The sequence below is a fragment of the Acomys minous genome (assembly GCF_964271855.1).
Source record: "Acomys minous genome assembly, chromosome: 3".
Taxonomy (NCBI): domain Eukaryota; kingdom Metazoa; phylum Chordata; class Mammalia; order Rodentia; family Muridae; genus Acomys; species Acomys minous.
Window position 1 is genome coordinate 69,695,515 of NC_140485.1, and position 24,816 is coordinate 69,720,330.

At 50.8% G+C, this 24,816-nt stretch overlaps 1 protein-coding gene across 2 annotated transcripts in view; it reads left to right on the forward strand.

The window, feature by feature from the left end:
- Positions 1-24,536, forward strand: part of ELMO2 (engulfment and cell motility 2) — a 38,381-nt gene extending 13,845 nt beyond the window's left edge. Inside the window, exons 6-22 of one of the 2 annotated variants that reach the window (XM_084776201.1) lie at positions 1,526-1,707; positions 3,043-3,142; positions 4,315-4,466; positions 8,276-8,354; positions 9,569-9,604; positions 11,302-11,352; positions 15,920-16,042; positions 16,333-16,467; positions 17,035-17,139; positions 17,221-17,329; positions 17,741-17,877; positions 19,134-19,297; positions 19,394-19,506; positions 19,594-19,701; positions 20,147-20,229; positions 21,793-21,870; positions 23,140-24,536. In XM_084776201.1, the coding sequence (XP_084632327.1) occupies positions 1,526-1,707; positions 3,043-3,142; positions 4,315-4,466; positions 8,276-8,354; positions 9,569-9,604; positions 11,302-11,352; positions 15,920-16,042; positions 16,333-16,467; positions 17,035-17,139; positions 17,221-17,329; positions 17,741-17,877; positions 19,134-19,297; positions 19,394-19,506; positions 19,594-19,701; positions 20,147-20,229; positions 21,793-21,870; positions 23,140-23,340 (1,956 nt within the window). In that variant the 3' untranslated portion in view covers positions 23,341-24,536. The remainder of the gene's footprint in view (positions 1-1,525; positions 1,708-3,042; positions 3,143-4,314; positions 4,467-8,275; positions 8,355-9,568; positions 9,605-11,301; positions 11,353-15,919; positions 16,043-16,332; positions 16,468-17,034; positions 17,140-17,220; positions 17,330-17,740; positions 17,878-19,133; positions 19,298-19,393; positions 19,507-19,593; positions 19,702-20,146; positions 20,230-21,792; positions 21,871-23,139) is intronic. The other variant, XM_084776202.1, reaches the window with a different exon arrangement.
- The last annotated feature ends 280 nt before the right edge of the window (positions 24,537-24,816 follow it).

Consider the following 24,816-nt stretch of genomic DNA (forward strand, 5'->3'; position numbering starts at 1 on the left):
TGTTCTGTTCCAAGCAGGGCATGACAGACAATGAGCTGGAGTCTGACTGTGTGGTACTAAGATCAGGAGCGATGAGCGAACACGGCGGCAGCAGTTTGCCAGGCTGCGGAGGCAAGCCTCCTGCTGGAGCAAGGCCCCTGGTGGGCGGCATCTGCCTCACCAGCCGGCATGTCCATGAGCTGTTGATAATCGAGGCTTCTAGCTCCTCCATCCTTCTGTTTCACCAGCATGATTCCTTTGGGGAAGGGTGATCTAGAACTTTGAAAGATTTAATTGTCAAGCTTATCACACTTTAGAATTAAAGGGGCCCTTTGGGACCATCAGATTAAATTCTAGGGCAGGGCCCTCAGCATTTGACAGGGGTGGAGCTTGGCTTTTTAGTGGAAACCCCCTGCTGGCAGGTAGTGTTCTTCAGTAGAAAGCTCCCTGTTAACCTCATCTGCTGCTGGGGACTTGCTCAGTTCCCATTTCCCATCTCTTCCCTGACTCTCATCAGGCCAAGCACTTCCCATAGTGACCAGGTCTGGTGTGCGCTGACTTCCTTCCTGATGTCTAGGGCCCCTGCTTTCACTACTCTCCCAGCACGGCACTGAGTCAACCCAGCAGAGTCCACTGGACTCTGAGATCAGGACCCCAACAGGGATGAGACCTCTCTATGTGGACCTGAGCTTGGCTCGCTGTGAGCAGCAGGGATCAACTGGACTCCTGGGTCCAACTTGACTCCTTGTGAAACTGAAAAAGTAGCTAAGTCAGGTTCAGACCCAGGCCTGTGAGTCTCAGCATCTTACTCACCTCTCACCGTTCCTGAGGAGCTTCCAGTCCAAATGTCAGTCTCCCTCCAGAGACAGCCTTTCTGGCTGCTGCCCCTGCTCCGCTTCATACCAAGGTCTATAAAATGCTCCTGCATTCCAGTTTTCTTTATTTTCTTGGTAGGAATTTAAAAAAAAATCTACAGATTAGGGGCCAGCAAGATGGCTCACTGAGTTAAGACACTTGCTGCCAAGCCTGATGCCTTGAGTTCTATCCCTTGGACCTACATGGTGGAAGGAAAGAACCTACTCCTGTAATTTACGATCTGATTTCACCCTCAGGCTATGGCATGCACACACACAAAATAAATAAATGTAATGCTTTTCCTGTAATTTTTATTTGTTTTTGAGACAGGGTTTCTCTCTGTAGCCCTGGCTGTCCTGGAACTTGTTCTTCTGACGAGGCTGGCCTTGAACTCACAGAGACCCACCTGCCTTTGCCTCCCAAGTGCTGGGATTAAAGGCATGAGCCACCACTGCCCAGCCAAATGTAACTGTTAAAATAAATCCATAGGCTAAATGGTTACAGAAAGTATGCAGATGACTACAGACCAGTCTCGGCATGCTGGGAGCTCTCTTACTGGTCCTGTAAACATTTATTTAGCACTTCCTAAGCCATGTGAAAGCCTAACTCTCTGCCTGGGGCTCGGCTACGAGCCCACAGTAGTAACCTGCTGCAGGAGCAGATGGCATCTCTTTTGTCCCTGGCTTCACAGTCCCGGGCTGCCCGCCAGCTAATGGAAAGGACCCAGTCATCCAGTATGGAGACCCGGCTGGATGCCATGAAGGAGCTGGCTAAGCTCTCGGCTGACGTCACCTTCGCCACTGAGTTCATCAACATGGATGGCATCGTTATGCTGACAAGGCTCGTGGAGAGTGGAACCAAGCTCCTGTCCCAGTGAGTATCACCAGCATCGTCCTGTGACCTGCAGAGCTCCTGTTCTCACGTCTATGCTGTCAGTTGGACTAGGAGTCCAGAGGACTCTGGTGGGTTGAGACTCAGTGCCGTGCTGGGTGAGTAGTGAAAACAGGGGCCCTAGACATCAGGAAGGAAGTCAGTGCACAGCAGACTCAATAAATGTATGGGAAATGCTTGGCCTGAGGGTCAGGGAAGAGATGGGAACTATTCGTGGTCTTCTTTAGGGACCCTGTCTGCCCTTCCTGGTGCCCTCTTCTTCCCTGGTGTGCATGCCACAGGTTTCTCCCATTTGGCACCTCCCTGCCCCACACTGTCAAGAAGGAGCTCAGGATTTGGCACCACCCCTCAGCACCTCTACTGCCCTCCAGGCTTGGGTGGCTGTGGTGGGAAGCTGTGATCAGTAGTGAGTGGCAGCTGCCCAGGTCTCCACCTAAGCCTGTGGAGCCTAAGCTGCAGGCAGGAAGTGAGAAATCTCACAAGTGGTGAATCAGCTCCCGAAACTGTCAGCCAAGCCAAGCGGCTAATCCTAGGTATTTGTTTTAAAATCTTGGATCTTCCAGCTGCACCAAAGCTGAAGCCTCTGGCTGCCATTGGGAGAGTCTTGGCTGAGGCAGACCAACCTGAGTCTCCTCCGCTCTGAGGGGATAATGCTCTGCTCAGGGTTCTGTGAGCAGTGCTATTACCACTGGCAAACCGGGCTCTGGCTTGTTAACTGTAGAGCTCCGTGCCCCTGCATGAATGACTAACCCTGTAAGGAGAGACAGAGGCAGACGTTTAATCCTTACACCACATTATTGTAAGGGCGCTGCAGACCTCATCAGCTTGCCCTCACCTCAGCCCTGTGAGAGTAATGCTGTGAGACTAACTCGATTTTACAGAAGAGGAAGCTAGAGCTGGAGAAGATAAAGCGAGCATGGCAACTGCTCAGCTGGAAACTGAACGCATAGCCACACCTGTACTGTCTCCCTCGCCCTGGCGCCTCTTGGCCTAAAGGTTAACGTGAGATATAAGCTCTCTTTGGTCCTCCTGCAAGCATCAGTTTTCAAAAGTCTTTGCTGTGGGAGATAGATAGCAGACTAACACAGAGATAAAGCAAGATGGAGAAGACAAGCCTAGGTGCCTGCAGCCCACCAGCTTTCTAGTGTAGGTACCTGGGCTGCATCTGCTCAGCACCTGCCTAGGCGTGCTTCAGGCTGTGTCTTCCACAGGTTTCCCATGGGTGTTTACTGAGATCTGTCCCTTTTGTAGCTGCCTTCACACTTGCGCTCCCTGGATCTGAATCTCTGTATTTTGTGTGTGTCGCACATGTCTCAGCTACAGTGAGATGCTGGCATTCACCCTGACTGCCTTCTTAGAGCTCATGGACCATGGCATTGTCTCCTGGGACATGGTTTCAATCACCTTTATTAAGCAGGTGAGGCCTCCAACGTTAAATGTCTCCTCCCTCTCCCTGTCAGTTCTCTGGGCGTAAGGCGAGAGTAGGCACCGCAGCCTGCTGTCTCTGGCAGGAATCAGCCTTGTGTTCCCTGGGGCTGGATTTTTCATCCTCAGCAATGATCTTCCCAGGGCTCCTGAAAGGTTTACACTTCAACAGATGCTCCTTAATTTACAGAGGTTCTTACTTGATAAACCCATCATATGTTGGAAATGTCACCAGATTAAAAATGAATTCATGTCCCTTGGCCTGCTGAACGTCCTCCTTCAGTTTGTAGTGGCTTCTTTGTTTGCCTCCTGACCACCTTCTGGGATGCGTGGCTCAGTTTCCACAACCTGGTCCTTGTCACTTGCCCAAGAAAAGATCTCAATTCACGATATGCCTTCTCTTAAGGCTTGCACCAAGAACAGGGCTCAGAGCAGAATTGGTTCAGTGACACTGGGCACAAACCAGTGCTCTGAGTAGCCTGCTTTCTCAGCTTGGAGAGAAAGCTGCATCTCATTTGCAAATGTGCTTCCTTTGTACAAATCTTCCAAGTAGCCTGCTTGGGTTATCAGATTAAGCGGAGGGGGTACCAGGGCCCTTCTGAGTCTGCCCTCCTTTCTGCTACCAGCAGGGGCAGTCACAACTCAGAAAAGTGAATGAAACCCAGTGAAGACGCTGCTGCTCATTGACTAGCAGATGCACTGTGGCTTGAACCATTGAGAACTTCCCAGTGCTGGAAACATTTGGGCAAACGTGAAATGACGGCCTGTGGAGGGAATTATAACAGGAATTGAGAAGAGGGTTTGGGCTGAAGGATTCTCCAAATCTGATGGTCTAACTTTCTGTAGGGAGTTAGGAAAGGAGGTGGAGATAAAATAAGATACAGGATACAATCAGTAGGTCTACCTCATGCTGAACCCCTATTTGGAAAGGGATTCACTTTCTAAGTTCTTACATTTTGAAGACACATAATTGAATGGATACTGTCACTAAGTTGGAGGCATCATGCTGAGGGACTCCAGGCCCATTGGCCAGGGCAGCCATACACCAGATGTTATGATCACCTGGCCACTGTTGCTCACGTGGGAGCAGCATGCTGAGAAGAGAGCATCAGAGGTTCCCTTGGCTCCACACTTCCCTTTCAGTGTGCCTCTCTCTGGGTCCAGATTGCAGGGTACGTGAGCCAGCCCATGGTTGATGTGTCCATCCTTCAGCGGTCCCTGGCCATCCTAGAGAGCATGGTATTAAACAGCCAGAGCCTGTACCAGAAGATAGCAGAGGAAATCACCGTGGGACAGCTCATCTCCCACCTGCAGGTGTGAGTACGGGCCCCGCCCTCTCTTGGCCAGTCTGTTGTGACAGTTCTGCCTGGCCCTGCACATTCCTTCAGCACCTCCTCCTCTTTGGAAACTCCCCTCATAGTTAAGGTCTCAGCTGGCAAGAGGGTTAGACACTCCCCTCCTCTATGGGCCTGATAGTCTTATTTGTGCACATGTGTACACACACGCATCAATATACATCACATGTTTCCCATTTGAAGTTCTGAGCTCTCTGGGAACAAGGACTCAGGCACTTTGGACCCCTTTCCTGATGTGTGTGGAACTCGGTCTGGTGGATGATCCCTTCCCTAAGCCAGCACTGTGGCAACAGCAAGAAATGTGGGCTCCTGCGATCTGGGGTGCCAGCTCAGATCCAGGCCGGGCTCCTGCGATCTGGGGTGCCAGCTCAGATCCAGGCCGTGGCAGAGTCTTTTGTCCTGTTTCCCCATCTGTAGATGTGTAAGTCATCCCCACTTTCCATGCCTATGTGGCTCAAAGGAGATTTAAATGCTAGCATGATGGCCAGCCCAGAGCATCACCTAACCCAAATTGCAAGCTTACCTTGTCAGGACATGATTTTTAGCCTGCAGTAAAAACAGTGCCACACAGGCACTACTTGGAGCCAGTCCACATGATTGTAAGGGTTAAACTGCCCCCAAGGAAGGGTAATAACACTGTTGATTGACACTGATTCTCACTGTTTCCTGTTTGTTGGACTTGATTGGAATAGGATGCAGATCTCCAGAATAGCCTACGAGATGCAAGGCAAATGTGGCTTCACACAGCACCACCATCCTAAGAGTGGCAACACCACCATAGGCCGGGCGCTCGCACATCAGTCACTAAGGAAGTGCTCAACAGGCTTGTTTATAGTCCAGTCAAATGAAGGCATTTTCTCAGTTGAGGCTCCTTCCTCTCAGATGAGTTTAGCTTGTGTCAAATAGACATAAAACTGGCCAGTACAACTGACCCCTTGTCAGCTAATTACACAGACACATCATCACTGTGAAGCCACAACTTTTCCTTTCTTGTTCACCTCAAGGTCACACATTAATAAAGACATCACAATCTGAAACATACAAACTGAAAAGGTCCCACAGCCCTACAAAATTCAATCACTTTGAAAGTAATCCTTTAAAAAATATCCAGTTTTCCCTACTCTGATCTAGCCAATGGACAGGACATTCTCCACAGTTGGGTGGAGAGCAGGAACTAACTCTGACATGAACTCTGGTGCCCCATATTTGACGACCCCCCCCACCCTTGGTGGGGAGGCCTGGTGGCACTCAAAGAATAAGCAGGCCACCAAGGTGAGACTTGATGGCCTATGACCATATAGTGGGGGAGGAGGTCATAGACCTAGGGGAGGGGAATAGGTGGGGGTGGGAGGGAGGGAGGAATGAGTAGATACAAGTGATGGGATAGCAATTTAGTTGTAATCTGGATAAATTAATTTTTAAAATATCAATTTTGGGCTGGAGATATGGCTCAGAGGTTAAGAGTACTGGCTTTTCTTCCAAAGGTCTTGAGTTCAATTCCCAGCAACCACATGGTGGCTCACAACCATCTATAATGAGATCTGGTGCCCTCTTACGGCACGCAAGCAAAATACTGTATAAATAGTGAATAAATGAATCTTATCTTTTTAGTCCAATCTCTTTAAATATCTAAAGTCTATTTAAAACTCTCAAATCTTTTTTTTTTTTTAAATTTAAAGTCTCAACTCTGGACTCTTGTTTTTACTTTAAGAGGGCAGAACCAGGGCACAGTGACAGTCTGAAATGATCTCAGAAGATTTCACTTCAAAGATGCTGGTCTCTTCTTAATCACTACTGATTTCTCAGGCCCAGCTGACCAGCATCAGTTGTCCCAGTAAGACAGAGGTTTCACTTTTGTTGTTCTGTCTCTTACTGATCACAGATGATCTTCCGCTCCAGCTGGGTAGAGTCTTTGCACAGTGGGCTGGTAGAGTCTTTGCTTCCCTTGGAGACTTCACAGCCAGGCTGTCTTCATCTGTACTGCTCTCAGTGTTCTTGCCCTTCAGTCCTCCCAGAGCACATGGGCAGCTCTGTCCCTGCAGTACCCCACATCCTGTCCTGTCAGGGTTTCTGTTGCAGTGACAGAACACCACGACCAAAAGCAAGTTGGAGAGTATAGGATTTTTTTTTTCTTATATTTTCACGTACGTCACTGTCCATCCCTAAAGGAAGTCAGGACAGGAACTCCAGCAGGACAGGAACCTGGAGGCAGGAGCTGATGCAGAGGCCATGGATGGGTGCTGCTTACTGGCTTGTTCCTCATGGCTTGCTCAGCCTGCTTTCTTGCAGAACCAAGGACCACCAGCCCAAGGATGTCACCACCTACAATGGGCTGTGTCCTCCCCATCAAGAATAAGAAAATTCCCTACAGGCTTGTGTACAGCCCAATCTTATGGAGGCATTTTCTCAATTGAGGTTCCTTCCTCAGATGACATTAGCTTGTGTCACGTTGACATAAAAACTGGACAGCACAACCCAGAAGTGCCCCTAACCTATTCCCCCATTAATTTAATTAAAAAGAAAGCACGTGACTTCTTTGTGCACTGACCTCACTTTGTCAGTGCTGTTTTGAGGGGAGGAGTGGGTCTCTTGCTGTCCAGGCTGGCCTTGGACTTAGGATCTTCTCTCTTCCACCTCAGATTTTGGAATAACAGGTATGTGCCACCACACTTGGCTTCACCTTGTCACTTTTAAAGAATTCCTCATCCCCAACTTTTATATTTGAAATGCTAGGGTGAGAGGGAGATGACAGACTCTGTATAGGGATTTCTTGGGCCCTGGTAACCTTACTCCTCTTTCCTCATCTCTGAATTGGAGGTGACCTCAGCTGCCTCCCTGAGAACAGTAAAGGAAAGTGACATTTCCTATGAATATTTAGCCTACATTGTCACCAGTGCACATATGCTCAGCCATGGACCTGCTTGACCAGGAAGCTTAGCCTTCTGGAGGAAAGCCACAGGAGGCACTCATAATAGGTGGGAGCCCCAACTGTCAGCATTATAAAACTCCAGGGAAATGCTTGTAGTTGTTTTATTTACTTAAAGTAAGATAAATTTGTAGTCAGAACTTTGGAAATATGGAAAAACACCAGTAGTACATTATTTGCTCGTTATTTCACTCCAGACAGAACCACTGTTAAACATTAAATTGAATGTCCCTCTAGCCATTTCCTTTGCATATTTTTGCCCAAATTTAGACCTTGCTATATGTATGTATGTTAGTTACTTTTTTTCCTGGCTGAATAATGGCTCATGAACATTTTCGCATATCAGGCTCTTGTACAACCATGCTCCTAACCCTTTCCTGCATCACAGATGCCTGTGGGAATCCAGTGCCACCTAAGCCTCCCTCTCCTTGGGAGCGTCCACACAGCCAGCTAGACGCTGACCATATCTGGGCTTCACAGATACTCTAAGCCCATCCCCAAGTCCCAGGTTAATAATCTTCACTCCATAGCATGATTTTTAGGAGGCCCCTAGGAATCTTGCATATTAAGCAGCCCTAGCAAGAGCATTTGGATTACTTAACATTCCTGTCCTTTTAATAGCACTCTGGTGTAACACCTTGTCATACATAGCTTTCTGATTGCTGTCTTGGATAAATCCCTTCCATGGAATCATGGGGTCAAGTGTGCACCTGCTTGAAATGCTTTTCTGACTTAGCCCCAGGCTGCTGTTTGATCACAATCTGTGAGTGCTTTAAGCTGTGTGTGAGCAGCAGCATCTTGCTCTTTAGTCCTCTGATCCTCCTGCCTCTCTCTGTTGACACAGCTCCAACCAGGAGATCCAAACCTATGCCATCGCTCTGATTAACGCGCTGTTCCTGAAGGCCCCCGAAGACAAGCGACAGGTGTGTGGCTGCCTTTCCAATCTTTCCCTGGGCTCTTTTTCTTTTCTCTTTCTCCCCAGAGACAGGGTTTCTCTGTGTAGCCTTGGCTGTCCTGGACTCACTTTGTAGACCAGGCTGGCCTCGAACTCACAGCAATCCGCCTGCCTCTGCCTCCCAAATGCTGAGATTAAAGGTGTGCGCCAACACGCCTGGCTGGGCTTTTCTAAGAGAATTGTCATAGTGCCTTCTCTGCAGGGGAGAGAACAGAGTTCTAGCTGAGCTCCCAGAGTTCCCTCCTAACCTTCCCTGGCCAGAACCCAGCAGGTTGATTTTGATAAGGAAGCCCAGGAAGGCACTGGGAGGTGAGGACCTGATGCTCCCTGGCTGAGAGCAGGGTTCTGGAGGACCAGAAAGTAAGTGGTTTTCACTTCTTGTGGCAACCCTTCAATATCTGCTGTTGTAAGCAAAAGCAGCTTCAGACAAGAGGCCAACAGTGGTACTGCTGTCCCCAGTCAAACAACACACCCAATATGCCTATAGTTTGCTAATTCCTGGGTTAGAGATGTGGGAAGGGGAGCCCCTCTGCCACTATTGTGGTCTAAAGGCGATGGCACTTAGTACTAAGTTCATGGTGGGGTCGTCTCTGGCGCACATCCTCAGCCGCTTTCCTCTGTTACCAGTTGTGTGGTGCATGCAGTCCTGGCAGCTCTTGCTGTCCCACCTTTAGTTCCTGATGTTGGGAGTTACAGCATCTGCACTGATCACTCACCCACAGCAAGGTCATTGAGTCACATGAGACCCCTGTGTTACAGTGTAGGACCTGGAAGCTGGCTGCTGGGGCAGGTGCTGACCTGAGTGGAGGACATGGACAGAGTGCTTGTCCTTCCTCTGGCTGGGCAAGTGTATCAGCTTCCAGTCTGAGTTCTTTCTGTGAAGTTAAAGGACCAGATTAAACAACTTCTAAGCACCCTTCCAACCCAGCCACACTAGATCTCTGTTAAAAGCACACATAGTATACAGAAGTAAGGCTTTCTAATTCTCTATCAATATCACGGTGGAGTTATGCAATAGGATCTCAGGGGTTCCTTTACTAGAGGGAGGAGCAGAAGCATCGCAGTCTGTCTGTCTTATCTGTCTGGATGGTGTGGCTCTGTGACCGTCTCTCTTCCTGTCCTTGTTTAACCATAAGCTGAAAGCTCATCCTGTCTGCTTCTCTCTGTGCTTTCTGCTGGCAGGACAAGCACCTTAACCCTCTAGACCTGCCCGTCACTGTAAGTAGCACTGCTGTTGCAGAAGGCCTGGCTCTTCCTGGTGGGGAGGTCAAAGCTGGGCAGGAAGCATATGGGCTGGGCTGGCTGCTCAGGGAACCAGGGCCCTGGAAAGGTAGCATATGTCTGTCATACTGGAATGCTAGAAAGGCACCGTAGGTGACAGTCATGGAAGGACTGAGGGACGCCCAGTCTGGGAGAATGGCCAGGCTTTCCCTCACGATGCCTTTGTGTGAGTCAGTGCAGTCACAGCCTGGCTTTCTTCCATATGATACCAAGAATATGGCACCTCCTGGCAGCCAAAGCTGCGGTGAGGGTTTCCAGACTCTCTGGACTGTCCTAAATACATAATGGGAAGAGTTAAGCCATTTACAAAATAGAGTTTGGGGGCTGAAGAAAGGACCCAGGGTTAGTTCCCAGCACCCACATGGAAGTTCACAATTGTCTCTAACTCTGGTTCCAGGGGATCTGACACCCTCTTCTGGCCTCATCAGGAACTATACACACATACACACACACACACACACACACAGAGTCAAAACACATGTTTTTTGTTTTTTTGTTTTTTTGTTTTTTTAAGATTCAAAAGAATGGGTACTTATTCTTGTTTAGAGGGAGCTTTGGTGAGGCCTCCTTTTAAGCACATGAAGGAGGGTATGTGCTCCCCACCCCAGCACTAAGAAAAAGGTCATCAAGGAGTTTCATATTTTAGTTCTAGTCTGCTGGCAGATCTACCTGAATTGTCCTTTTCCAGCCAGGATATGCTCAGGACTTCACAATAAACCCAGATGGTTCTGACCAGACATTTGGAACATGAGTAGAGGTTTAGAAATAGGAGAGACATCACAGGAGAGTAATAGCTCCCTCAGGCCTGTTAACTTACTGCTATCAATACAGGTGGTCAAAGGCAGTAGCTTAGAAGGGAGTCACTGTCACTAACATCATTAAGACAGGCTGCTGACAGTGGAAGGAAGAGACTGAAAATTCTAAAAAAGCTGTCAGAAAATTAGAAGCATCCTGATAGGGACCATTTTGTGTAGGTAAAATTTCAACATCTCCTCAGAGTGACAGTGTCACGGCAGAGTGGTCCCCAGAAAGCTTGGGAAAAGCTTGAATGATAATCACTTTAGTCCCTCCTGTGTCTTCTTAAAAGATGGTCAAATGGTGCTGATGGGATCTCTGTGGAGAACTCATCTATTAAAATAGTTTATTCCTGGATCCTTAATAAATAAAATTTTACTGTCAAAGTTTGAGCCAGATATGATGGGAAAAGTGAATCCACTGTGGAAAGACTCCCCAAAGGCACACATCACTCTGTAAACCAGTCACAAGTGACCAGGCATCTGCGCAGGGTTCTTCAGCTGTGGCCGTCTGCCTGGAATGGTGCATGTATTGCTATGTGCTCTGCGTGCAGTGTCCATCTCCACATCCTTGTAGCACATGTGTCTCGTCCTCAGGCAATCCAAGTCCCCTGTGAAGACATGAAGCTTATTGTGCCCGTAAGAAGGGAAACTGTCTGAGTTCGTTTGTACACATGACAAAAAAGCAGGGACATTTTTAGGGTAAAATACATCTGATGGTCAGTGGATTTCTTCACTTCTCATTTGAAAGGAAAATGTTCATGGCTGTGAGGACACCATCCCTGACAGCAGTCACAGGTGCCACCTGCCTTACTGACATTTGTTGGTTTCCCTCCCTAGGACATGGCCAATGCCTTCGCACAGAAGCATCTTCGGTCCATAATCCTGAACGTGAGTTCCCAGTGACTGCTTGTGCTAATGCTTGTTCCTGATGCTGCTGGTCATCGCTATTCTAAGGAGAGGCTGTGACTATTGCTGTTGAGGGTGGGGCACAACGCAGGCTCATAACAGGGGCTGGGCACTTCTGAAACCTGAGCCTTTTCTTGGACTCCACTAAGCCAAGCTGCTTCTGGGAAGCCATCCCAGGGCCCCCAAGAGATTGCAGCTCCTCCAGGGAGAAGAGATGAAAGCCATCTCTCCTGCTTGTTACCACTTCAGAACTGTTAAATAAATGCAAAGGAATGCCAGCAACAGCTCAGAGTGGTCTGAAACCTGGAGTATGCAGAGGGCAGTGTGCTTGCTCTTGACAGGAGGGGCTCAGCACAGCCATGGCCAGGAGAGGGAGGGCAGGACTAGTGGGATCTGCTTTGCAGGGAGGAGCTGTAAAGGTCAGGCACCTAAGCAAGACCCCCAGGCTGACCACTGAGGCCAGTAGTGCAAGGTGCTGCGGGCCAGGTCAGATCAGGCTGTAGTCTCCTTCCCCAGCACAGCTGAGATTCAGAATGTTGGTAGAGGTGTAAATTCTAGGCCACCATGGACCACGCTGCAGGAGCTGGGGGTTGCTGATGGACTGGAGAGAAGTCTGGAAAGGGGACTTTATTCTTGTCCTTGTTACCACAGTGGTGATGTGGGATATGGGAAGGCAGCGAGTGGGGTGGGGACAGGAGCCAAGATCAGGCCTAAAAGGAAGAGTTTATTAGTTGTCAAAAATGGGAAAACCCAGAAACAGCAGTGAAGGTAATAAGCGAAACATCAGAGTCAAGCGTGAAAGATTTGATGCTGACGGTGGGCCTTGGCCATTTTCCAGTCTGCTTTGATCTTGAGCAGTTGACCCCAAATCCCTGGCTTTGATTTACTTAGCTGGGTGTGAGGACTGAAGGAGCTCATACATAGACCATGCCTGGCAGGGTGCATGGCATTTGTGGGCAGGAGCTGTGCGTATGTAGGTATGAGTGTTTTTGAGAGACACAGTGTGTGTGTGTGTGTGTGTGTGTGTGTGTGTGTGTGTGTGTGTGTGTAAGAGCTCTAAAAGAGCTCTTAGAAAACCTGCAGAGTCTGCTGGCTTCACCTTGTGTGAGTAGGTCCCCAAGTCGCTGCAACCCCTGCTCCCTTCCAGCAGTTGCATGGTGGCAAGTGCACAGGCTCGCGTGGGTTGTTGTGGGAGCTCCAGAACAGCCGCCCAGGCGCCCTCTGTGGGCGTGGCGAGCCACTTCTTGGGGAATGTCTACCATGTTTGAGGATTAGTTTGATGGATCAGAAGAGGATCCCACAGCACAGACAGCTGAGCCTGAGGACTTACCTGATTTGCTGGCACCTGTCTAAGCGTGCTTTCTAGTGAAGCCAGAGAACTGCAGCCATTGCTGGTTGGTGAGCAAAACCCAAGAGCATGTTGACACTCACCTCTCTTCGTAGCCATCTTGTGAGTGATGGAGGGGTGAGGAGGAAGGACTGGAGATGCACATACAGGGAGCAGGAGGGTGAGGAGGAAGGACTGGAGATGCACATACAGGGAGCAGGAGGGTGAGGAGGAAGGACAGGAGATGCACATACAGGGAGCAGGAGGGTGAGGAGGAAGGACTGGAGATGCACATACAGGGAGCAGGAGGGTGAGGAGGAAGGACTGGAGATGCACATACAGGGAGCAGGAGGGTGAGGAGGAAGGACTGGAGATGCCCATACAGGGAGCAGGAGGGTGAGGAGGAAGGACTAGAGATGCACATACAGGGAGCAGGAGGGTGAGGAGGAAGGACTAGAGATGCACATACAGGGAGCAGGAGGGTGAGGAGGAAGGACTAGAGATGCACATACAGGGAGCAGGAGGGTGAGGAGGAAGGACAGGAGATGCACATACAGGGAGCAGGAGGGTGAGGAGGAAGGACTAGAGATGCACATACAGGGAGCAGGAGGGTGAGGAGGAAGGACTAGAGATGCACATACAGGGAGCAGGAGGGTGAGGAGGAAGGACTGGAGATGCACATACAGGGAGCAGGAGGGTGAGGAGGAAGGACTAGAGATGCACATACAGGGAGCAGGAGGGTGAGGAGGAAGGACAGGAGATGCACATACAGGGAGCAGGAGGGTGAGGAGGAAGGACTAGAGATGCACATACAGGGAGCAGGAGGGTGAGGAGGAAGGACTGGAGATGCACATACAGGGAGCAGGAGGGTGAGGAGGAAGGACTGGAGATGCACATACAGGGAGCAGGAGGGTGAGGAGGAAGGACTGGAGATGCCCATACAGGGAGCAGGAGGGTGAGGAGGAAGGACTAGAGATGCACATACAGGGAGCAGGAGGGTGAGGAGGAAGGACTGGAGATGCCCATACAGGGAGCAGGAGGGTGAGGAGGAAGGACTGGAGATGCACATACAGGGAGCAGGAGGGTGAGGAGGAAGGACTGGAGATGCACATACAGGGAGCAGGAGGGTGAGGAGGAAGGACTGGAGATGCACATACAGGGAGCAGGAGGGTGAGGAGGAAGGACAGGAGATGCACATACAGGGAGCAGGAGGGTGAGGAGGAAGGACTAGAGATGCACATACAGGGAGCAGGAGGGTGAGGAGGAAGGACTGGAGATGCACATACAGGGAGCAGGAGGGTGAGGAGGAAGGACTGGAGATGCACATACAGGGAGCAGGAGGGTGAGGAGGAAGGACTGGAGATGCACATACAGGGAGCAGGAGGGTGAGGAGGAAGGACTGGAGATGCACATACAGGGAGCAGGAGGGTGAGGAGGAAGGACTGGAGATGCACATACAGGGAGCGGGAGGGTGAGGAGGAAGGACTGGAGATGCACATACAGGGAGCGGGAGGGTGAGGAGGAAGGACTGGAGATGCACATACAGGGAGCAGGAGGGTGAGGAGGAAGGACTGGAGATGCACATACAGGGAGCAGGAGGGGTGAGGAGACAGCAGTTGAGGAGGCGTTTGGGGCAAGGTGGAAGAGGAGATATAAAGCAGACAGGAAGCAGAGCAGCTGCGCCTCTCCCTGTAGAGGAGAGCATGAGCTTGGGGGGAGGGGATACCTGGGCTTGAGATAGCAAAAGACATACTGGAGAGAGAGGGTGTGCGTATGTCCGCAGGAGCTGGAGGGTAGGAGACATCCCAGTTGTGGTCTGAGGGCAGCTGGGCCTCTCTGGCTCTGCACGTGTTATGGAAGTTCTGTCCAGAGAGGGTGGACTGGGCCTGAATGGCTGTCTTTCCTTTCAGTGGGATTCATCCCTTTGTGTGCGTGACTTTGGCAACTCTACTGGGCAGCAGAGATGTAGAGAAAGCCGACCGCCTGAGGTCAACAACTGAGGATGAGGTCCAGGATCAGCTCAGCTGGGGGAGATACAGCTCAAGTCTGCCATGGACTTTGAGATGTTCCATCAGCAGCGCTACAGGAATAGGGGAAATGAAGCTTTATGCCTGGTGCATTTAACACATGACTAAAAACATTTCCGTATACCACAGATATGTTCATTCCAGGTCTTGTGTGTCATAGACACAACATACTACAGTTTGGACCTGGCCAGTGTTCACCAGCCATGTCAGCCTAGGACCATCAATTTGTACTGCATAGGTCCCAAAAGACTGGTCTAGAGTCAAAGCAGATGTGGGTGGGGTCAAGTTAGCGGAGCTTTGCAGAGTCAGTGCTAGTGTGGGCTTGCACAAAGAAGTCCGTCCCATGCTGCCATAGCACTCTGTGCTGTGCTAGCGACCCTGCGCATGGGGATCTGTCAAACGCTGAGAGACCTGAAGGACGCAGGTAGGACATTGTAGAAGCTGGACAAGGACCCAGAGTGACAGGATTCAGGGTGGGGGCAGGGGTATTGACTGAGAAGTCCAGGGAGCAAGAAGGAAAAGCAGGGTGTTGTCGGGTAAGGGCAGGCTGAGAGACCCACATGTGACACCCACACTGATTAGCCAAGACAAGCAGGGAGAGAGGGAGAGAAGATGGGGTAGGGCAGCCAGGGAGCTGAGGAGCCAACAGTGAGGAGAGAGGATGGTTAAAGGCTGAGCACGGGCGTGGTTTGGAGGATAGAGGCCTGTATGTGGGGAGAGGAGAGGAGGGGAAGGAGTGGGGAGGGTGCTGTGGGGTGCACAGGAAAGCCAAGTGGCCTTCACAGGTGCCTCCGTATCATTTCAAGTGATCCATTCTAAAGCCTGTTACCAGTGGCTCTTCTCCATGCACTCACTGTTGCCCTGGCCTTAGTCCTGTGAGGTGCAAGCCTGGGTGGGTCTTGCTCCAGTGGCCTGTTCTCTCCTTGACGGCAAGCCTCCCCACCCCTGGTGTCTGATGTTAAGCCTTCGTTCTCTATTCCACCTCCCCTGCCCATGAGTGAAAAGGAAGACCTCCATGAATCTACTCTGGCCAAGCTGAGCCCCCTTCGGCTCCAGCCCCTTCAAGAACATGCGGGCTCTGTGGCCGGGAGGATGCGATCCCCCGTCCAATGTGCTTGAACTTCCCCCACCCCATGGATACGGCTCTTCAGGAAGACAGTCCACTGAACCCTGCTTCTGCCTTTGCTTTTCCTAGCACGTGATCAGAGGGAATCGACCAATCAAAACAGAGATGGCCCATCAGCTCTATGTCCTTCAAGTCCTGACCTTTAACCTTCTGGAAGAAAGAATGATGACTAAGATGGATCCCAATGACCAGGCAGGTGCTAGGGGGCCTCCCTGCTGTCAGCTGTGCTGTTTCTTCATGGTTGCGGTCATTCCGCCATCAGTGTGCGCTGGGAGGGAGTGCTGTGTGAAGTGGCCTGTGTTGGCCCTGTCAAAACCAGTGAGGGCTGCATCTCCTGAAGACTTGGGACAAAGCCCTTTTCTGTCCTTCTGTCCTACTACTGGTCCCTCCCAAGAGACTGGCTTGGGAGCACATGCTGGTGTTTCTCTTCCTTGCTTCCCTTGGCTAGCTAACTGACCTGCCTATTGCATTATACCTCCCAGGCTCAACGAGACATTATATTTGAACTGAGGAGGATTGCATTCGACGCAGAGTCTGACCCTAACAATGTCCCCGGGAGTGGGACTGAAAAACGCAAAGCCATGTACACCAAGGACTATAAGATGCTGGGGTTTACTGTAAGTACCAGAGTGCCTCCTCCCAGCCCTGGCAGCTCTCCCTTCACAGTGGTAGCCCTGGACTTAGCCGACAGAAAAAAGTGGGGTCTTTGTGTTCGGCTTGCTTTGGCAGTAGCCACTTGGTGGGCGTACATCACCTGGGCATACAAACCAGATCCCAGGAAGCCAGGCTGGGCAGAGGGAGAGGGAACCTTATGCCTGGAGTGGACCTAGCTCTGGTGCTTTGTTCTCACCTTAGTGGTGTGCCTCCTCACTTCTGATGTTAAAGTTTAGCCTCCATCCTCCGTTCCCCTCCCTGTCCAACCGTGGAGAGGACGGGGTGACACCCAGAGCCTGTGTGAATCAACTCTTCACAAAGCTGCCATGACTAGTGTAACATCAAACGTGACTCAGCTGGGAGTGAGACTAGTTTAACTATGTGTACCTACTCAGTGCTGGCCTGCTAGGTGCTGGGTTTGTTCTGAGGCAGCCTTAGTCTGATGCTCCAGGAACTCAGACAAGCTAGGGCCAGAGGATGCCCCCCAGGTCATTCCACCCAAGCTCACACTGGGCTCCTGCTTTCTCCAGAACCATATCAACCCAGCCTTGGACTTCACCCAGACTCCTCCTGGAATGCTGGCTTTGGACAACATGCTGTACCTGGCCAAAGTCCACCAGGATACCTACATCCGGGTAAAGGCAGGGGCGGCCCCTCACTCTTGGTGCCCATCCATGCCTGCCTCCCCTCAACCCCCGCCTCCTCTCTGCTTGTAGATTGTGTTGGAGAACAGTAGCCGGGAGGACAAGCATGAGTGTCCCTTCGGCCGCAGTGCAATCGAGCTCACCAAGATGCTCTGTGAGATTCTGCAGGTCGGGGAGCTCCGTAAGTCTGCACCTGTCCTGCCTCGTCAGCCAGCCTCTGGCTAGAGATGATGGACAGCTAGATGTCATGGGGGACTGGAAGGCTTTAGGCAGGGTTGGCCATATTCTAATCACCCATGAGCTCACGGTCAGCTCACTCTGTCTGTGGTGATCATGCTGCTGTTTTGTCTGATCCAGTGATTTGAGGTGTCTCTGAAGCTCCCCGGGGCTGTGTGTAAGGGCCCCGCTGAGTTTCTAACAGTGGGGAGCGAGCTAAGGACGCGAGGAAAGCCCCTTCATACTCTTGATGGCTATAGTCTGTGGCCTGTTTTCTTTGTCCTCAGGACTTGAGTGCAGAGAATTCAGAGTTGGCAGATGGGTGCCCTGAGCACCTGAGGGCAGAGCCTTTACGCTTTCACTTTCTTCTCCACAGCAAATGAAGGGCGCAATGACTACCACCCAATGTTCTTCACCCACGACCGAGCCTTTGAAGAGCTCTTTGGAATCTGTATCCAGTTGCTGAACAAGACCTGGAAGGAGATGAGGGCGACAGCTGAGGACTTCAACAAGGTCAGTGCTGCCAAGCCACGTGGAGGCTGGTGGAAGACCATCACGAGACAGCCTCTGACAGCTGACCAGCACCTGGGGAATCCCTGAGCTGGAAAGCCAGCCTGGTCAGTAGTTCTGTCACAAGGTCAAAGTACTGGAGAGCCTGAGTTTCCCTCTATAACCTTGAGCTGGGCGGGCGGCTTCCCCATGGTGCCTGAGGAAGCTGACACCTGCCACTGTCCTCCACAGGGGTCAGGGAAATAGCCAATGGGAGAGCTGTACCTGTCTTAGCTTCAGTGTAGCAGGTGATCTGTTTGACTAGCCAGTGTCAGCAAGGCAGGAAAGGTGGCATGCGTGCTGTGCACTTCGAGGTGCTTCTCAGGCCTCGGTGCTCTGAGTGCCCCAGAGTGGAGCACTGTGCTAGATCCTCACAGCCAACAGTCCAGGAGCTCAGGGTTTTGAGGTGGACTGGCATGGTGCATGTGTGTGAGGCGTGGGGCCTGAATTCTAGGACAGCCCGGCCTGCATAGCAAGACCCTGTCTCAAGAAAATCAAACAAACCTTGGAAAGTCTAAAGAAGAATTGTGTGTTTGTGCGCGCGTGTGCATGTGTGTGCGTGCGTGTTCATGAGTCTTTCTGAGAGTTTTCTTTCCTGCATAGGATTGTACCTCCTGTACAATGGGAGGGCAGGCACCCTCCTTTCTTCTCTAACAATTGTTTTAGGGAAACTGTCACATTTTAACCCCCTTGTCTGCTGGGCACTGTGCCTGCCTTCAGTGTTGCAGCTCTTGTTCTTCATGGCATTATGTACAGGACAGAGCTCTCCTCTGTCGAGGGGCACGGAGCCCTTAGCACATTCCATCTTGCTGAAAGAATAGGTGAAGGATTGAGCATTTAAGAGTTGAGCTCACTGCCAGGCGTGGTGGCGCACGCCTTTAGTCCCAGCACTCGGGAGGCAGAGGCAGGTGGATCCCTGTGAGTTCGAGACCAGCTTGGTCTACAAAGCAAGTCCAGGACAGTCAAGGCTACACAGAGAAACCATGTTGGGGGTGTGGGGGGGGGGGCGGGAAGAGTTGAGCTCAGAATTCGTTCCCTGCCTCTTGAAATGTGTGAAAAATGAAACACCTGTCACTGTCCTTCATGTGACCTGAAGTACCCACTAGAAAGTCCGGACTCTGTGATGCCTGCTGTGCTTGAGACACTGGGTGAGGGAGAGCCTTAGTCTCGAGTTGGCCTATCCATTTTCAGAGTGGCCTGTGGCTGCCTTGTTTGCCCAGGTTATGCAAGTCGTCCGAGAGCAGATCACCCGGGCTCTGCCCTCTAAACCCAACTCCTTGGATCAGTTCAAGAGCAAACTTCGTAGCCTGAGCTACTCAGAGATTCTGCGGCTGCGCCAGTCTGAGAGGATGAGCCAGGATGACTTCCAGTCCCCTCCAATTGTGTAAGTGTTAGCTGGTAGGCCCGAGAGGGCGGCGGCCTGCTCCAGCCCCATCGCTGTCTCGTGGTCCTGAGCTCACGTGGGTGGGTGTGCCCACAGGGAGCTTCGGGAGAAGATCCAGCCTGAGATCCTGGAGCTGATCAAGCAACAGCGCCTGAACCGGCTGTGCGAGGGCAGCAGCTTCCGAAAAATTGGGAACCGGAGGCGGCAAGGTGAGGGAGCCTGCCTGGGTGGCTCTGCAGGGTGCCCCTTTGCCCAGCACTCCCATACCTCACCTGCTTGCTGTCCTTATATTCCAGAGCGGTTCTGGCACTGCCGCTTGGCACTGAACCACAAGGTCCTACATTATGGCGACTTGGATGACAACCCTCAAGGGGAGGTGACATTCGAATCCCTGCAGGAGAAAAGTAGGTGCATGTCTCTGTGCATCATGACCCCTGAGTGCTGGTCCTGGCTGTGTCAGACTTAGTGCCTGGTGTCAGGCATGCGCCCTGTGTTTCCTCATCTGCTAAAGATCCTCTAGCAGTAGCAGCTTCCTGTTAGCTGCACTGCTGCCTGCTTTGTCCTTTTTGTCGCCTTCACTGTTGGAAAGAGAAGTAGGAGGGTTGCCTAGAGCTCTGCTCCTTGAAGAGATGAACCAAAGTAGCACCCATGACACAGCCAGGGTCGACAGAAAGAGGCTGAAGAGTGGGGCAGGTTCCCGCATGCGCACCTGCCTAAGCTGGGAGGGACCTGGGGCCTGAGAGCTGCCACATCCCGGCACTCTGCCCTGGGCTTCCCTTCCAGCATTGAGGCCAGTGACAACCAGCTTGCAGCATCCGCTTCCAGATGTTAATTCCCATTGCTTTTCAGTTCCTGTTGCAGATATTAAGGCCATTGTCACTGGGAAAGACTGTCCCCACATGAAAGAGAAGAGTGCCCTGAAGCAGAACAAGGTGAGTGGAGAGGCTGTCCTGAGCCCCCGCACCTGCCCGTGGTAGCTGCAGACACGGGTTCTATGTGCACATGACTCTTCCCACTTTAAATTACTCTCACACTCAGTATCAAGAGCATTAAACACTATAACAATAACTAGATAGCAGTGCACATCTCACCAGCCTCAGCAACCCTGACAAATCCTGCCACCCATTTCTCATTATGACTTTGAAAGATCCAAAGTGACATACCACGGAGTCACATTAACACACACAGCAGAAGATACAAGGCCATTATTTAATATAAACTATTCTATTCACCTTCATATGTCCACCTGCTGTCTTATAAATGCCATATATACATCCATGCACACATTGTACCCAGCTTTAAATCACTTCTGGTGGGCTTGCTTGCTGTGGTGTATGCCTCTCTCCAAGTCCTACATTTATGCATTTCCCCTCCATCTTCCCATCTTTGCAGTTTATTAGTCTAATAGACCGTGTTGCTTATGCGGTCATTTCCCAGAGTCTGAGTTTTGCTGACTGTCTCTCTGTGCTTTTCTTCTGTCCCAGATCTGCAAATTGGCACAGGGACCTAGAGGTTTGATTTGGTTTGGGTTTGACCTTGCCCTAGCATGACCATACCCTAGATGGTACTGGGCCTGTCAAGAGGCCCATAACAGCGGGGTGCTGTACTGTCATATCAGCAGACTATCTGCTCAGAGGTTAAGGTCTGCAAACTAGGGAATTCTGTTCACTAATGAGCCGAGCCACTTCTCAAGTAAGAAGCCTGCCTTCATGTCCTGTTTGCTTCCCCCTGGGGCAGTGTATGGAAAAAGAGAGACTTCCGTACCTGCTTCTAGAGCAGTGAGTTGTTTGCTGGTATCATACAAAGTCTCTGTTTTGTTTTTTTGTATTCTCTGAGCACACGGGTTAGCCAGGCACTTGTGACTTTCTGTACTGCAGTTCTTCTTTTGATGCTCTGATTGCCTCAGCTCGTCAGCAGTTTGTCTTTGCTGGAGTTGTTTAGTTTTTTGATTTTTTAGACAGGGTTTCTCTGTGTAGCCTTGGCTGTCCTGGACTCTCTTTGTAGATCAGGCTGGCCTTGAACTCACAGAGATCCCCCTGCCTCTGCCTCCCAGCATGTTGGTATTACAGGCGTGCGTGCGTCACCACGCCCAGCTCTCTCAGGACTTTTTTGTGCCAAGATAGAGGAAACTAATTATCTTGGGATATAAGATAAAAACATAGGCTGGTATATAGTCCTGGCATTCATGGTTCTGAGTGTTGAAAATACTTTGCTGCAATCATATTTGTTTGATTGATTTCTTGAGAAGCATGGGTCTTCCTATGTAGCCCAGACTCACCTCAGTTCCTCAACCTCTGGAGTGCTGGGATCCAGGCAGGCACCAGCATCACAGTTCCAAATTTAAATAACTACCACCACATTCTAGGTGTGACTATGGCAGGAAGTAGGTGAGTAAAGGTCAGTTAACACTGCCCTCGGGTCCAGCCACACCTGAGCACATGCCTAGGGACCTTGGTGATGTCATAACTGATCACTGCTCCGACTTTTTTCCATAGGAGGTGTTGGAATTGGCCTTCTCCATCCTGTATGATCCTGATGAGACGTTGAATTTTATTGCTCCTAATAAATATGAGGTAAGCATTGTGCTGCACTGCTTTCAACAGTAGTGCCCTTACTGGGTGCAGCTCTTCACTGGAGAGGAGGTGTGGCCAGCACAGTAGTGTCCCTCTGAAGGCAGGTAGCCACAATGGATCACCAAGTCTGTGGGCCTTTCCACCTTACTCTTTTGTGTGGGATATGTAGACCAGGCTGGCCTTGAATTCACAGAGATCTTTCCTCTGCTCCCCAGGGCTAGAATTAAAGATGTGCACCACCACACCAGCCTTTCCCCTCACTCCTTAGGAGCAGCTAGCAGTTATTAAGTTAGGCCCGGCATGGGGGTGGTTTTCTTCTTTGTAATCTTGGTATCACATCTTCCAGGGGAGTTGAATCCCAGTTACATGGAGCAGACTCAATCTAGGCTGTGGAGCCAGTTGGAGCTGCTCCACCCAACAAGGGGATCCCGGTTCACCTATAGCCCAGGAAGATGTGAGTGCCAGACTCAGTTAACTTGCGGATATGAGGGCCTATTGTTGAGCTCCTGGAGTTAGGCTTCAGGAACAGTAGTACTGGGGCCAATGGTCCCAGCAAAGCCCAGTGAGCAGAGCACAGAAAAGGAAGACAGCAGCAGAGGGCTGGCAGGGCATAGCCTCTGCGATACCCTTGTATTCTACACTTGATCTTAGCCAAAAGGCCAAGAAGCAATACCTTGCATTCTTAGAGCTGGCTTAATTTTTGTTGTTACTTGCTTTGTTTTTCTGAGACAGGGTCTCATGCAGCTTGAAGCTGGTCTCAGACTTCCTGTAGCTGAGGCTAGCCTTGAACCCCGATCCTCCTGCCTATAATCTCCCAAGTACTTGGATGTTATAAGCATGTTCCATCATGCAGGAAATGCCAATTCTTTTGTATTTCCCTTGAAAACTTTTTCAAAGACATTAATTGGCCTTTAGAAAAAAAACCAAAAAAACAAAACAAAACAAAAACGGCAATATTGAGTCCCGGTGGGCTTCCTACTCTTCATTGAGTATGTGTTTTCTGCTCCCATTTCTTCTCACTGTTCCGGTACTGATTTCCATCTTCTTGTATTCCTTAATTGCACTGTAGATCACATTTCACATTATTTTTTGAAGTGTTCACATAAATCCCCCATAAAGCTATCATTGATAGTGACGGTCCTCTCCTAGCTGCCCTTGTTCTTGTCTCCGCTGAGTTTGGCATATTCTGAATGGTACCAAACAGCACTGCCTTGAGTCCCACTGCAGCCACACAGCGGCCACTGTGTGACATTTGCAACTTGCCCACAGTACTGCATCTGGATTGACGGACTCAGCGCCCTCCTGGGGAAGGACATGTCCAGCGAGCTAACCAAGAGCGACCTGGACACACTGCTGAGCATGGAGATGAAGCTGCGGCTTCTGGACTTGGAGAACATCCAGATCCCCGAGGCACCACCACCCGTCCCCAAGGAGCCCAGCAGCTATGACTTCGTCTATCACTATGGCTGAGCAGGAAGGGACTGGGGCCCAGGAGAGACACTGGCAGCCTGTGCCTTGCCCTCCACTTGAACAAACTCTGTAGTGATCGTGGCAACTGCTCCTCAAACCCACTGGGATCCAGAGCTTCTCTTGGTCCCTTCCACTAGGAGTCATGAAGTCAGGGCCTGCTGCCCTCCTCAGCACCACAGAGCCTGGAGGGGGAACTCAAGACGCTCTTGCCTCCCACCCTGAGTCTGCATCTGGACCTGGACATACTGCCGGCCACCCCTTTCCTTTTGAGCCTACTTTCTGGGTTTACTGGAGAACTCATGCAGGCTGCAGCTGGCGCAGGAAAGGCTGCCCATGGGCACATGCATCCTGGGGAAGGGGAGAGGCTTGGAGTGACTGTCTTCAAGTGGCTCAGGCAGGGCGGGGCCTTGAGCTTTTGCTTAATAAGTCTCTGAAGGCTCGTTCCAGCCTCATCCTGTGCCAAGATACTGCTGCCTCTGGGATTTGGTCCTGACATCTCTAGTCTCTAGAGGTGTCCGTCTCTCTTGCCCATCCAGCTATCAAAAAAGGTAGTAATTCCGCCCCCCCCCCCCAAGCACTCAGTCTCATCCTAGCCAGGTAGAGGCCTCCAGCCTGAGGCTTGCTCTTTTAGGCTCCAGGAATGCTGCAGGGAAAGTCAGACTGAGGCCTTCCAGCTCAGCCTCCATTTCTGTCTTCCTTGCTGAGGAAGAATGTTCCCATGCCCCTAGTTACAGGCCCATGTGTTTGCTTTCCTCTTGGCCCCCAACCTGGGCAGTTTGCCTTCCCTTTATCTCCTTCCTGGCACCGTTGTTTCTGCCATTAGCCATGACTTCAAGAAGCGGCTGGGGCCACAGCTGTGCCATGGCCTTCTCTGGTGCTGCAGCACTTGGAGCACACGCACAGCCTCTCTCCTTGGACGCATGTTAACATGGTGGTATTCAGTATGGTAGCCTGGCATGGTAGGTACTACCCAATGAAGAGTGCACTATATATTTTCTTTACTATAGGCCATACTCATATAGACGTGTATATATATATTTATATAAGATCTTCCTATCCTAGGATAGAATGTTTAAGGGAAAATAAATTTGAGAGCAGAAATGTAGTGTTCTCAGTCATGAACTAAGAATGTAACCGGAGAGCAGCCAGGAGCTTCCTGTCAGTGACTGTGTTTTCAATAAATACTCTTTCATGTAGACTGGTTCCTATCAACACCTGTTCCTCTGCACTTGTTCCCTGCCCCAAGGGTAGGGAGTCACTGGCAGCCTTCATTGCAGAGTGCCCAGGAGCATCTGGAGAGCTCCCAGCCGTCTTCCAGGAGCCCCTTCCTTTCCCCTCCTCATCTATCTTGCCCTGTCATTTAGAGATTACTCACACCTGCTGGCTAAGGAGGCTCACAGACTGTGGTACAGGACAGAGTGTTTCCTGCTCAGCCCTGCTGGGTACAACGTGGAAAGGCATACTGTACACCCCCAA